General features: G+C 48.0%; 1 protein-coding gene across 5 annotated transcripts in view; it reads left to right on the forward strand.

The window, feature by feature from the left end:
* LZTR1 (leucine zipper like transcription regulator 1) overlaps positions 1-15,168 on the forward strand; it is a 243,911-nt gene that overhangs the window by 96,493 nt on the left and 132,250 nt on the right. For all 5 annotated transcript variants that reach the window (XM_026655098.2, XM_026655095.2, XM_026655096.2 and 2 more), the window contains exons 8-9: positions 10,003-10,142; positions 12,452-12,653. In XM_026655098.2, coding sequence (XP_026510883.1) covers positions 10,003-10,142; positions 12,452-12,653 — 342 coding nt within the window. The remainder of the gene's footprint in view (positions 1-10,002; positions 10,143-12,451; positions 12,654-15,168) is intronic.

The following is a 15,168-nucleotide window of genomic DNA, read 5'->3' on the forward strand; positions in this document are numbered from 1 at the left end:
TGCCAGGATCTGCCTTCATCTGCTAGGACACATGGCAGCGACCACATATGTCGTAAATCATGCCAAACTATGCATGCACTGCCTGCAGGCTTGGCTCAGGACAGTGTACATCCCACACAAACACATACTGAACAAAGTCCTAAGCATGCCAGCGAAGGTCAAGGACTCACTACAATGGTGGACTCACCTGCAAAACGTGTGCGCAGGCGTCCCCTTCCTATGGCCTCCCCCTGAAATGATAATTACAATGGATGCCTCCCTACTGGGATGGGGTGCCCACTTAGACAGCCTCACAGTATAGGGTAGGGTATATCTTCTTCAGAATCAACAGTTCACATCAACATTCTGGAACTGCGAGCATTTCATGACTCTTAATTGAAAACAAAACCATGCAGATCATGATGGACAATGTGGCCTGCATGTTCCATATAAACAGACAAGGAGGAGTGAGGTCACGCTCCCTATGCACAGAGGCCATAAAGTTGTGGACATGGTACATCCAACACAACATCAACATATCAGCCACATACCTACCAGGATCTCAGAACATAACTGTGGATATGCTAAGCCAAAAGTTCTTGCATGACCACGAGTGGGAAATAAACACCTCCGTGATCCAGAGCATACTCCAACAATGGGGGTTCCACTCAATAGACCTATTTGCCACAAGCTGGAACCGCAAATGTCCAATGTTTTACTCCAGAGCGGGTCTGGGACCAGAATCCAGAGGAGATGCATTTCTTATCTGATGGGACGCACCTCTCCTGTATGCCTTCCCTCCCATCCCTCTACTGCCCAGAGTCATAAACAAAACGAAGACCTATCAAGTCAAAATCATCCTGGTAGTCTCAGCGTGGCCCAGGCAACATGGTATCCATACTTAAAACAGATGTCAGTATACCCTCCACAAATCCTTCCACTTTTTCCAAATCACCTCTCTCAGGACAAAGTTCACACTCTGCACTTGAACCTGGAGACACTCCATCTGAGAGCCTTGCTCCTCAATGGTTCCAAGTCGAGGAGATGATGTGCTCTGAGGAAGTTAAAGACTTCTTGCCAACTACACGCTTGTCATACCTCCACAAATAGAAGAGATTCCATACGTGGTGTCTAAACAAACCAATCGAAGCCACCAATTCTACCCTGCCTGTAGTCCTGGACTACATACTTTACCATAAGAAATTGGGTCTCTCAATGAATTCATTACAAGTACACCTGGCAGCAATTACAGCCTTCCTCCACAAGATGGATAGCGTTTCAGTCTTTGCACACCCAACTACTAAAAGATTCCTGTAGGGCATTCGTAACCTCTACCCAGAACCCATAGCCCCAACTCCTCCGTGGGACCTCACCGTAGTGCTTTGATCTCTGATGACTGCCCTGTTTGAACCTTTGGCTACATGTTCACCAGTACACCTTTCCATGAAAGTAGCCTTTCTAGTAGCCATCATATCCAAGAGGCATGTCAGAGAAATAGGAGCCCTTATGGCAGACCCACCATATATGATTTTTCTTAAGAACAAGGTCACTCTGAGATCCCACCCTAGATTCTTACCTAAAGTCCCTTCTTCATTCCACCTCAACTAACCCATCCATCTTCCCACATTCTTCCTTAAACCTCATAAGAACAGGCAAGAGATGACATTCCACACCCTGGACATCAGAAGGGCACTAGCCTTTTATCTAGAATGTACCAAGTCGTTCATAAAAACTCTAAACTGTTCCTCTCCACTACAGAACACTCCAAAGGCAAACCCATTTCTAAGCAGAGATTTTCCAAACGGATTTCAGGCTGCATCCAGCTCTGCTACCGTCAACAGGGGCTACAACCCCCTTCATGGCTCAGAACACATTCCACAGGAGAAGTAGCCACATTGATAGCCACCTTGAATGAGGTGCCTATTAAATGACATATGCAAAACAGCTACTTGGACATCACCCCACACATTCATACAATACTATGTCATCGACCAGGTCTTAGCATCTGACACTTGCGTGGGATACACAGTACTATCGTCCATTCAGAATTCACTCTGAATCCCTCCTTCCACCTGAGGTGCACTGTCAGTCACCTAAAGTGGAGCACCCATAGGGACTGAGGTTCTTCTTCGAGTGATTGCTCATGTGTATTCCACAATAGGTGTGCGTGCTCGCCACGTGCACCAGTGCCGAAAGCTTTTCCCCTAGCAGTACCCGTAAGGGTGTGCCCCTAGCGACTCCTAGAGTGGCACCTCCATGGCGCGGTATAAGGGGCGCTGTGCGCTCCCCCAACCCTCACTTCCTTCTTGCCGCCAGTGAAGGTGCTTCGGAACTGCTCTGCTCCAGCTTTGCTGCAGCTCTCCTCCAGAACTGTTGTTCGTTCAGTGTAGTAGTACCTGTAGTTAAGTAGTTTGATTAGTTTTGTTTAGTTTAGTTTAGTGCGCCCGGGCCGGGACATGCCCCGGCTTTTAAGTTGTGCGACACCAGTAGGCGACCGATGCCAGTGAGTGATCTGCACACGGACTGTTTATGCTGTTTGGGTGAAACCCATCTCAGCGATCACTGCAAGATTTGCAAGTCGTTCAAGCCTCGGACCGAGAGAGAGAGACATTCGGCTCCGGGCCATCCTGATGGAGTTGGCATTGACCCCGACTCCGGCGCGCCGGTCCGAGTCGGCACCGGGTACCGCGGTGTCAGTGCGCGGCGACCCCCCCGGCGCCATCTACCAGTCGGCACCGCTCCCCATCCGGGGGGGCATGCCAAAAAGGCTAAGAAGAGGCCTTTTCTGCCGCGGCATTGGAGCAAGACTGGGGAGAGGCTAGACCCATGTTGGGCAATCCTCGGTCCCCATTGGCCTCTAGGCCTCCTACCCAGGTTGAGTGGAGTAGCCTGGCCCATTCAGAGCAGGCTTCCCCGGATGTCCGGATGCCCTCCACACCCGAGGCCCTGCAAGCAGCCTGGGATGTTATGTCCATGCCAGTACCAGGGGCACCGCCAATGTTGGCCCCGCGGTCCAGGAGCAAGCCACCACTGGGACCTCCACAGTCACCCCCGACTCGATACCAGTCACGGTCGAGGGAACGTTCCCGACACTGTTCGCTGCTCAGCTACTGTCCCGTGTGTAGTCCACGGAGGTCACTGTCGACCCCCACCAGGTTGTCTGGCTGGGTTCCGACTGACAGACTCCAGGCACCGCTCCACCTCAAGGAGCGGACACCAACAGGACCGAGGCAGACACCACCAAAGGCTCTTGTCTCCGAGGGGCTATTGTAGCCAGTCGCGACACAAACGTCAACGCTGTTCCCGTTCATCATCTCGCTCCAGGACCCCGCCACGGCACTGCTCCCGTAGTCCTGGGTGTCGATCGCTGTTGCCTTGCCGTCGCGGATCCGCCCACCGGAGCTGATCGCAGAGCAGCTGCTACCCACGGTACCGTTCCTCCATATTGGGATCACAGTCTTGTGGTTGGCACTGCTCCTGGTGCCGCCACTCCTCCCAGTCCAGGGCTTGCTCAGTGGCCGGAGCCTCGGAATGGCCGTCGGCCTCTCTCTTCCGGCCTCCGAGGAAGGAGTCGGTGGGACGTGCATTGTTGGTGCCATGCCCGGAGAGTGACCAGGTAGTGGGTCCTCTGGTGCCGGTGGACACGCAAAGTACCATGCCCGCTTCCTCACCCTCCCCTGGTGATTACGGCCCTTCCTCCCTCCGTCCCGCAGGAGGACTCAAAAGCCCACCATGGACTATTGAAAAGGGTGGCATCAAACCTCAACGTTGAGGCAGAGGAGGTGGAGGAGCCCTCAGACTCCCTCTTTAAGTCCTGTCCACCCGGCAGGGTGGACTTGTCACTCTACGAAGGGGTGGCGAAAATTTCAAATGCTTTCTGGCAAACACCGGCCTCATTGCCCCTCATCCCTAAGAGAGCGGAATGCAAGTATTTTGTGCCCGCCAAGGGACATCAATACCTAACACCCACCCTGCCCCTAACTCCCTGGTGGTTGAGTTGGTCAACCACAGGGAGCGGCAGGGCCAACCCCTGCCCCTACTCCAAAAAATAAAGACTCAAGGAGGCTGGATTCATTTGGGAGAAAAATTTATTCGTCCTTGAGCTTCCAGTTACGGGTGGCGAACCATCAGGCTCTCCCGGGCTGGTATGAGTTCAATCTGTGGGGCTCTCTGCCTAAGTTTGAGGACTCTCTCCAGGAGTGTGCCAGGAAGGAGTTCAAAGCTCTGGTGGAGGAGGGTATAGCGGCTGCCAGGGCAACCCTGCAGGCAGCATCAGATGCGGGGGACACGGCCGCGTGGTCCATGTCCTCCGCAGTGTCCATGAAAAGGGTGTCATGGCTCTTGCTGTCAGGGCTGTCCAGTGAGGCGCAGACCTCCTTGCAGGACTTCCCGTTTGACGGCAAGGCTCTGTTTGTGAAACAGACGGACATAAAACTGCACGGCCTGAAAGACTCCCGCACTACGCTTAAGACTCTTGGCCTCTAATGTTCCGGCTCCGGCTAGACCTAAGTTTAAGCCGCAGCAGGCTCCTGCCCAGGCCACCCACTCTAAATACGAGCCCCCTTATAAAAAGTCGCGGGACTATAAGAGACGCCTGCAGAGGCGGCTGAGCGGGGCGTTTCCCCTGTGGCTGCTCTGGTCCAGCTCATTTTGGACTCCCTCCTTCACCTTAGAGCCCAGGGCCTGGGGCCCTCATCCGTCAAGGTGCACTTGGCCACAGGTGCAGGGGCACACGGTATTCTCCCATGCCATGACTGGCCGATTCCTTAAGGGATTGGATCGTCTCTTCCTATATGTTAGGCCCCCAGTCCCGCAGTGGGACCTGAACTTGGTGCTGGCCTGGCTGACGGGTCCCCCGTTTGAGCCGCTAGCTACGTGCTCCTGGTCGCACCTCTCGTGGAAGGTAGCCTTCCTGGTGGCGATCACGTTGGCTAGGCAGGTCTCGGAACTCAGGGCCCTGACCTCCAAGCCCCTGTACACGCTGTTCCATAAGGATAAGGTCCAGCTCCGCCCACATCCTTTGTTCCTCTCGAAGTGGTCTCTGCCTACCACATGGGTCAGGACATTTTCCTGCCGGTCCTCTGCCCCAAGCCCCATGCGTCCAGTGAGGAACGCCACCTCCACAAGCTGGATGTGAGATGGGCTTTGGCCTTTTACCTGGAATGGACTAAGCCATTCAGGAACTCTTCTCAGCTGTTTATCTCCTCAGCCGAACGCATGAGGGGTCGGCCGATCTCCACTCAGCGGCTCTCCAACTGGATCACCTCGTGCATCCGTACCTGTTATGACCTGATGGGAATCCCTCTGCCATCGATTCTAAGGGCACACTTGACTAGGGCGCAAGCCTCCTCTGCTGCCTTTTTAGCCCACGTCCCCATTCAGGACATCTGCAGGGCTGCCACATGGTCTTCAGTTCACACGTTCACCTTGCATTATGCGACCGTCTTCCAGACCAGGGAAGATGCCAGGTTTGGCAGGGCTGTGCTCCGTCCCGAGAATTTATGAACTCCTACCCACCTCCAACAGATATAGCTTGGAATCACCTACTGTGGAATACACATGAGCAATCACTCAAAGAAGAAAAGACAGTTACCTTTTCCGTAACTGGTGTTCTTCAAGATGTGTTGCTCATGTCTATTCCACATCCCGCCCTCCTTCCCCTCTGTCGGAGTTGTCTGGCAAGAAGGAACTGAGGGTGGGGGGAGCGCACAGCGCTCCTTATATCACGCCATGGAGGTGCCACTCTAGGGGTCGCTAGGGGTGCTCCCCTATGGGTACTGCTAGGGGAAAAACTTCTGACACCGTGCACGTGGCGAGCACGCACACCTATTGTGGAATAGACATGAGCAACACATCTCGAAGAACACCAGTTATGGAAAAGGTAACTGTCTTTTTTTCGAGATGTGTGTCCCTATAGGTGCTCCACTATCGTCCCTCCTCCCCACTATTTTGGAGTTCTAATTAGTCCTCTGCAGTAGAGAAGGAACTGATGGGGGTGGGCGGCCACACAGTGCTAATCAACTGCTGCTACAGGCGCAAGATGGGGAGAGCGCCTGTGCAGCCCAGCCAGGTACTGCTGTTGAAATTCTCTGACTAGAGGCACGCAGTCACCTAAAGTGGAGCACCCACAGGCATACACATCTCGAAGAACCTCAGTTACTGCACAAGGTGAATAACGCTCTTATCGCCAGTCATATTCTCATGTCAGACTCCTGGCAACATAAGAGGCCACCATCTTCCCTGATTGTAGCTTGGTTTCACTTTCATTGGGAGCAATGGAAGGAAATGGCCATTTTGAAAGTGAGCATTTTAACCGAGTGTAGTGTGGCCTCATTTCCACTCAGAACAATGGGGCATAGCAGCCATTAAACTTAACATCACCTCTTGTCTATCCAACATGCTGCTGCCAAAATCACCCTTCTTACCCATTGCTTTGATCATATAATTCCCCTTAAAGTCACTTCACTGGCCCCCCATTGCAATGTGTATCAAGTTTGAATTTCTTATCCTTGCTTCCTACATCACGCCTATATCTATGCCCCAATCTCTCCTTACTCCTTTTGGAATGCCAAGTGAGGCAGCCTCCATCTCCTCATTTGAATTGCCGCTGAAAAGTTGCTTTTGTTCTGAAGCCTATGAGAAAAGTGAAAACAACCCAAATCCTATAATTATGAATAGGTGTACACAACCCTATTATTATTATGTATTATTTCTATTACTGTCGTGCCTAGGACTGTGACCTGAATGATTTTGCCATTGACTCCCCATCCTTTGTCTTGTCTCTCCTCTTCCTTTTTATCTATTTTTTGACTCTCACTTGTGTCAAGTTGAAGCTTGATGCAACCCCATGCTCTGAGTGTCCCTAGCCTCTATTTGCTAGAAGATGGGAGTGGACAACAGGGAATGGATCACTTGATGATTGTCTGTTCTGTTCATTCCCTCTGAAGCACCTGGTATTGACCACTGTCAGAAGACAGGATACTAGGTTAGATGGACCATTGGTCTGACACAGTGTGGCCGTTTTTATGTTCTTATGTTCTTTATATTTAATGCTTTTCTGGGCAGAGTCTATGTCTATACTTGTTTCTGTGAGATGCCTAGCACAGTTTTGGGCACTCAGAAATGATAACACATAACACAGTATCTCAACATCTTTCTCCTTCCCCCATTCTGCATGGGGTATTTAATGGAAAGTCTGTGAAGAGAGTAGAGAACTTGGGTCATACGCTGTCTATAGCCTGAGTTTGCAGGTAGCTGTGTTCTGAATCTGTTGTTGTTTTTCAAAGTTGATAGTTTCATTCTAAGGAATGGTATGTTATCATAACCAATCTAGAAATCACAAATGTTTCTGTCACTGTGGCACAGTGTGAATTTGATCTCATAATTCCAAACAGTCTCTCATATTTCTTCAGGCGCTAAAAGCCCCAGTTCCCTCTACCCACTTGCCAAAACATCCATATTTTCTCTGATAACTTCTATTAATTGTGTTGCCAAGTACAAAATCCCAAGCACACTGAAAGCTGGGGAATGTGGAGACAGCATAAGATAAATTGACATTCTTCGGCTATCCCTCGATGCAAGGACGATGTATGCCAAGGAGGGTTTTTAAGTGGCTGAGGAGCCCAATTTGTGCCCTGCAGATTTTCCCACAGAAGTGACAGCTGTTATCTTGGAGGAGACATAGTTGTTGGCTGGACTGTTGTGCCCTTTCTTTCCTCCTTTGTTGCTTCTCTGTCTCATGAGCATGTCTGTTCTCCTCAAAGTGAGCTGTGGCTTAGTGTATGGTGTAAATTGAATTCAGTATCAAAATAAATAACATAGACTACTGTAATACACATCTACCCCGATATAATGCGACACGATATAACACGAATTCGGATATAACGCGGTAAAGCAGCACTCCAGGGGGGCGGGGCTGTGCACTCCGACGGATCAAAGCAAGTTCGATATAACGCGGTTTCACCTATAACGCGGTAAGATTTTTTGGCTCCCGAGAACAGCGTTATATCGGGATAGAGGTGTAATTGTATTCATTTTCAAATTTAATTAAATGAGAACTTCAATTTTTAATGTAAAGAAAGTTATCAGAGGAGCGAAGGAATGAATGTCAAGCATTCTTCACATTTGTCCATCTTGTTTTAAGGAATCTTGAATATCTGGAGGTGGAATTATTATATTTCTGTGCTGATCAGTTGTCGCTCACACATTTTTCTTAGCCATCCCTGTAAAGGTCCCAACTGACATTTGGCAAATGGTGTCACAACTACAATTGTGCTTGCATGAGGTTTAAATCTTACAGAAAGTATCACCTTCTGATTTGCTTGAAACCTGTCATCTAGTTGTTAATCTTTCACAGGCTTGGAAAAGAGCCCCTGTGAACTCCACCTTTTGAGCTGGGGCAAAAATAGACTATTTAAAAAAAAACTTATCTTAGTCCCAAGAACTGAAAAAAGTTGCATGCTTTCCTGAGAACGGAGTGGTCTCTCTGAACTAGAGCTCTTACTAGCCAGTTGTCCTATTATACACATGGGTTCTTGACATCTTAATTGTTTTTAATTCTATCTTATTCATAAAATAATTACTCTTACAATCACCATCACCTAATTAGTATTTTTTCCTAAAATACACTCTTTATCAGAGGAAACTATGCTGTTATATGAGAGGAAGGATGTTTTTAGGGTTAAGGTACTGAGCTAGGGCTTAAATGTGGGTTCAGTTCCCACCTTTCCTACAGACTTTTTGTGTTACCCTTGAGCAAACCTTTGTGCCTGGATTTCCCATCTGTAAAATGGAGATATTTTTAGTCTCCCACATTTTGTCCATCTTGTCCCAAAGAATTTTCAATCTTAAATAAGCAGGGACTGTTATTAAACTATAACTAAACCCATTGTAAGTCCCCTAGGTTTTTTGTGATGTTTGCAGACAAACCCAGAGCAGAGTCACTTTTCTCAGAGTTTTAAGTGGATTTGCATACAAATCTGTCATGACTTGATGAGTTTCTGAAGGTCTTAGAACATATTCAGTAAAATGTAAAGCAGCCCATGTAGCACATTTTAAAAATGTTTCTTTTATAGTTGTGTGGTTGTTTTTCTGGCATTTTATTTGTATTTTTATCCAGCATTACTGTCATGTTTTGGTAGCGAGGTCTAATACTCAATTTGGGAGAACAATTCTGCTCTCTTCAGCTAATTACTCCTCAGACCCACTTTCTTTTAGACCAGGTAGTGGGGTATCTAAGAGGCTATTTTTGTCAGTGACTTTGAATCTGCTTAAGGAAATGAGACCACAGCGTCTCATAAAACCTTACAACAAATACTTGGTTTCACAAGTATACATGTGCACAACTTCAACAGTCTGGAGGTTTCTGAATTTAGTATGGAGAATGCTTGTGTTCTGATGGAATCATGCTACCATGGCCTCCCCCTTGCCACACTACCCTCAGGGTTCCACTTAAAAATTGTACTACCTCTTCAGGGTATCTCTGTGGGGCTGACAGTTTCTGTTCTGACAGTTTCTGTTCTGCAGTATTTGTGCGTAGTTTGGGTGTTAAGGCTGGTATCAGAATTCTTTATGTAACTTAAACTTGTGATGTCAATAGTTTGTTTTGTTTTGTTTTGTTTTTTTAATAAGTGCATGTTCAGGGTACACCTTTAGACACAAAAAATCCTGCATCTTGGCAGGGGGGTAGACTAGATGATCCTCGCGGTCTCTTCTAACCCTAAGATTCTATGATTCTTTGATCTTCTCTTGAATTGTTTTTAGCAACTTTAACTATTGTTTGGCAAGTTGCTTTGTTTAAGTCAACACTACACTATTAAGTGAATAAGACTCTATCTACACACTTCAACCAAATTTATAATCTCTGTGTGTCATCGTCAGCTGGAAACATGATTTATGTTCACACACTACATGGTTCCTCTTCACCAAAGGAGGTTGTGTTAATCCTTCAGTGTGCATGTTCAGACAGTCTTACAATGGAGTTTGAAAAATATATAATTTAGTGTGGATTTTGCTACTTTTTAGATTGAACAGAGTGGTGAGATCCCTCCTTCCTGCTGTAATTTTCCTGTGGCTGTTTGCAAAGACAAGATGTTTGTGTTTTCTGGCCAGAGTGGAGCAAAGATCACCAATAATCTCTTTCAGTTTGAATTCAAGGAAAAAATGTAAGTTCCAACATTTGATTCAAGTAAAATACATGTAATAATTCTGCTGTTCAGGTTGAAGAAAGTACACAATGAAAGATATTGAAGAAGGAACAGTTTGTATTTCATAACTAAGAAAGGCAGTTCTTTCTAATTTCTAATTTCTTTGATTTTTAGTTGGGGACTGATTAGGCTGATATTTGGATAATATGTCAGCAATAATACAATAGCTTGACAATATGCTTTGGCTAGATAGAGACAATTTTTTTCTACAGGAGAACAGAAACTCATATTGATTCATTTGAAATAATAGCCAGTGGGCACAATTTTCAGATCTGAGTGTGTAATAATAGGCTCCTCAATCCATACCTAGATGTCTAATTAGAAAGGGTCTGATTTTCAGAGGTGCTGAGCAGCCTCAATTCCCACTGAAGTCAATGGGCGTTGTAGATGCTCAGCATCTTTGAAAATCAGATAATTTAAGTGTCTATATAAGGATTTAGGAATGTAACTTCAAGCTACCAATTTAGAAAATCTTGACTAGTGCCTTTTCAGATGTTCTGTTACATTTGGCCCCAAACAAAAAGGAAATATCAAGAGTGCACATGGTTTCCTCATTCAGCACTTGAAAGCTCCTGTGTTCTTAGCGACAAAGAGTCCTGTGGCACTTTATAGACTAACAGACGTATTGGAGCATATGTGGGTGAATACCCACTTCGTCAGATGTCTGTGTTCTTAGACATTGTCACCATGTGGAGCCCTCATAGGAATTTCATACCATATGTGTCTGATAGGGGAAACAACATGAACCTACAGTTCAAGGAAATGAGATAACTGTGAAAAGCAAATGTCTAGTTCGCTCTTGGGGGGAAGCAGTCTGACTCTGAATCCCTGCTCACGTACACACATACGCACTTTCAAACAGTGGAGTCCAGCTTTTGTGGGAAGGTTTTTATTTCAAACTTTTGATCTCCCAGTCCAGTTAGTTAGGTTGGGCGTTGGATAATTATTAAATATTAAAAATCTGAGTGTGGTATAATGAAAGAAGTTTTAAAAGCACTGGTGTGGAACCACAATAGAGAAGCAGTAGGCCAAGCCATGATTTTGAAATCTGACTAGCGATTGGGTGCCCCAATTTTTGGATTCCCAACTTGAGACATCTTTGAGGGTTCTGATTATCAGGCAATGCTGAGCACCTGCCCTCTGAAAACCTGGCCCCTTCAGAAAGGTCAGGTTTGGCACCCAAAAACTGAAGCACCCAAAACCACTACTCAGTTTTGAAAATTTTGGGCTACAATTCTGAAAGAGATAAAAGTGGGGAACAGAAAAGCAGCCACTGTAGCTTAACTACTGCTACTACAACTATTGCCACAGTTACTGATGGCCTTTTTGTTGGGGGGAGAAAGGACTGGATATTGTTTTAATTTCATAGTTTCGGAGAGTTTAAGGCCAGAAAGAATAATTAAATCATCTAGTGTGACCTCCTGAATATCGAACGCTGTTCAGTTTCACCCAGATACCCCTATATTAAGCACAAAGTCTTTAATTAGGCTTAAGCATTTCAGTCCTCCGGAGACTAAACTACTGTGTGCCACAGACACAGAGCAAGAGATACCAAGGTGTCACCAGTGCCCAGAGCCAATGGCAGGGAATTGATTAGGTGAGATAAGCTCAGATGATCCCAAGCTGAATCCACATTCCATGCTGTAGAGGTCAAAAAAACCCCAAGGTTCCTGCCAATCTCACCTGGGGGACAATTCCTTCCCAGCCCTAAACATGATGACCAGTTTGACCCTGAGCACGTAAGGAGGACACACTAGCCAGATATGCTATCGCTCAAATAGAAGTTATGGATTTGATGTAGAAATTATTGGGTGAGGTTCTCAGGCCTGTATTATGCAGGAGGTCAGACTACATGATCATAATGGGATATAAAATCTAGGAATCTGTGAAAACCACCACAGTAATGAAACACAATACAACATAAACCAACCAGTCACCCAAACATTGAACAAAGTGTGCAAGTCTTGTATCTTGTCCTGACGTCTGCCAGAGTTGGGCTCTGGTTGACTACAAATGTAATAAAAAGCTGAATTGGTGGCTGCAAATAATATTAATCATATTATGTTAAGAAACTGTGATCCCTTACCAAAATACTGATTTTATTTAAACAGTGGGGGTAGGGTTTGATTAGGGTATATTGTAATAGGTGTTTTCCATCTCTAATTGATAGAATCCTTTGGGGATTTTGAGACAGTTAATTTTCAAAACTCATTTTGAAGAAAGGAGTTGTAAAAGATTTACTCTTTGTTTCATGTCTTGTGTCTCAGTTGGACACGAATTCCTACTGAACACTTACTTCGGGGCTCCCCTCCTCCTCCACAGCGAAGATATGGTCACACCATGGTTGCCTTTGATCGCCACCTCTATGTGTTTGGTGGTGCTGCAGATAACACATTGCCAAATGAACTACACTGCTATGATGTGGACTCTCAGACCTGGGAAGTTATCCAGCCTAGTCCAGATAGTGAGGTAAAGAGTGCACTGTTTAATTACTCCTCTTTCTCCTTTCAATCTACCTTTTGCGTCCATGGTATAGAACAGAGAATCTTTATTTCAATTAATAACATTAATATTGAATTATACTTTTATAGCTTCTTCTCCAACAATGTGTTATACCAGGGGTCGGCAACCTATGGCACGCGTGCCAAAGATGGCACGCAAGCCGATTTTTAATTGCACGCTGCTGCCTGCCGAGTCCCGGCAGGCAGCATCGTGCCATTAAAAATCCTGCCCTGCCCAGCCAAGCCCGGCTCGCTCTTCTCTGCCCTCCGCCCCCCCTCCCTCTCCCGCGGGGGCAGGGGGTAAGGGGCAGAAACAAGGTCCTGCCGGCTCCTGCCAGCTCCCCTGCCTCTTCCGGCAGTGTGCTCAGTTCCTGCCCCCCTCCTCCTCCTCTCCCTCCCTGCTGGCCGATCAGTGATGGCCCTTGCGAGGGAGGGGGTCCGGAAGGAGCATAGTCAGCCTGCTTGCTGCTCCCGCCGGAGGCAGAGAAGAAGTGGAGGCAGGGCCTTGGGGAAGGGGTGTGTGTGTGTGGAATAGGGGCATATCCCCTCCAGCCCCCTGCCCTGACCCCTCCTCATACCCCCTCTGCCCTGACACCCCGTCACACACACCCAGCCCTCTGCCCTGAGCCCTGTGCCCCCCCTCTCACACACCCAGCCCTCTGCCCTGAGCTCCCCCTCACACACACCCAGCCCTCTGCCCTGAGCCCTGTGCCCCGCACACCCCCCAGACCCCTGCCCTGAGCCCCCCCCACGCACCCAGCCCTCTGCCCTGAGCCCTGCGCCCCGCACACACCCCAGGCCCCTGCCCTGAGCCCTGACCCCCACTCACACACACCCAGCCCTCTGCCCTGAGCCCTGCGCCCCGCACACCCCCCAGACCCCTGCCCTGAGCCCTGTGCCTTGCACACACCCCAGGCCCCTGCCCTGAGCCCTGTACCCCCCTCACACACACCCAGCCCTCTGCTTGACTCCTTCACCCCCCCCACCATGACCCCAGCCCTGACTCTGGCACCCCCACACATACCCAGGCCCCCCACACCCCATGCCCTGACACCTGCACCCCCCCACATACCCAGCCCCCACCCCATGCACCCCCCACATCCTGACTCTTGCACCCCCCACATCCCCACCCCCACCCTAAGCACCAAATGGGAGCTCCTGCACGCCCCCCCACATTCCCACCTGCACCCCTCGCACCAAATGGGAGCTGCCCAGGTAAGTGCTCCACACCCAAACCTCCTGCCCCAACCCTGAGCCCCCTCCCTGATTCTAGCTCCTGGTCAGACCCTACACCCCAACCCCCAGCCTGCTCCTTCACCCCCAGCCCTGTGCTCAGTGCACTCCTACTCTCAGCTCAGTTCAGAGAGAGAGGAAGAGAATGGGCCAGAACCAGGGAGAAGGTATGTATGTGGGCAGGGCCAGGACCCCAGACCGGCAGCGGGCTGAGCGGGTCTGGCAGCCGGGATCCCGGCTGGCAGGAGCTGGCGGATGGAACCCCTGAGCGGCAGTGGGCTGAGCGGCTCAGCCCACTGCCGGTCTGGGGTTCTGGCTGCCGGCCCCGCTCAGCCCGCTGCCGGCCTAGGTGAACAGAACCCTAGGCCGGCAGCGGGCTGAGCAGGACGGCAGCGTAAGATTGACATTTAAATTTAATTTTAAATGAAGCTTCTTAAACATTTTGAAAACCTTGTTTATTTTACAATACAATAGTTTAGTTATATAATATATAGACTTATACAGAGAGACCTTCTAAAAAACATTAAAATGTATTACCGGCACACGAAACCTTAAATTAAAGTGAATAAATGAAGACTCGGCACACCACTTCTGAAAGGTTGCCAACCCCTGTGTTATACTGTCAGTACAGAGTGAACAAAATTTCCTTTGAAGGCAATGTCATTATTGATACTTGTAAAACTCAAACTTTCTTCACTGGCACTTTTGTTAAAAGATCCAAAAAATATGTTTATAGGAGCTAACACTTGACATAGAAAATCATAAATCCTCATGTTCCATGGCATGAGCCAGCCACTAACTGACAAGGGTTAGGAAGAAACTTCCCCTGTGGGGATGTTATTCCATGATTAGCAAATGGGGTTTCTTGCACGTTCTCCTGAAGCATCTGGTGCAGGCCCCTCTGAGAGAAGATACTGGACTAGACGGACCACTAGTCTAATCCACTGTGAGAAGTCCTATAAACTTCTTATTAGAAGGCAATTCCTCTTTTTATATGTTCCGATGTGCAGTACTTACTAGCAAAGAAGAACTAGCTGTGAATTTGAGAATAATAGGGGAGCTTGAAAAGATTAGCTACTGTTGAAGATATTTGGATTCATTAAGCAATAGAATCATAAAAGATTAGTGTTGGAAGAGACCTCAGGAGTCCAACCCCCTGCTCTAAGCAGAACCAATCCCAACTAAATCATCCCAGCGAAGGTTTTGTCAAGCCGGGCCTTAAAAACCTCTAAGGATGGAGATTCCACCAC

The sequence above is a fragment of the Terrapene carolina genome, unplaced genomic scaffold (assembly GCF_002925995.2).
Source record: "Terrapene carolina triunguis isolate 2854851 unplaced genomic scaffold, T_m_triunguis-2.0 Scaffold195, whole genome shotgun sequence".
NCBI classification, from domain to species: Eukaryota; Metazoa; Chordata; order Testudines; family Emydidae; genus Terrapene; species Terrapene triunguis.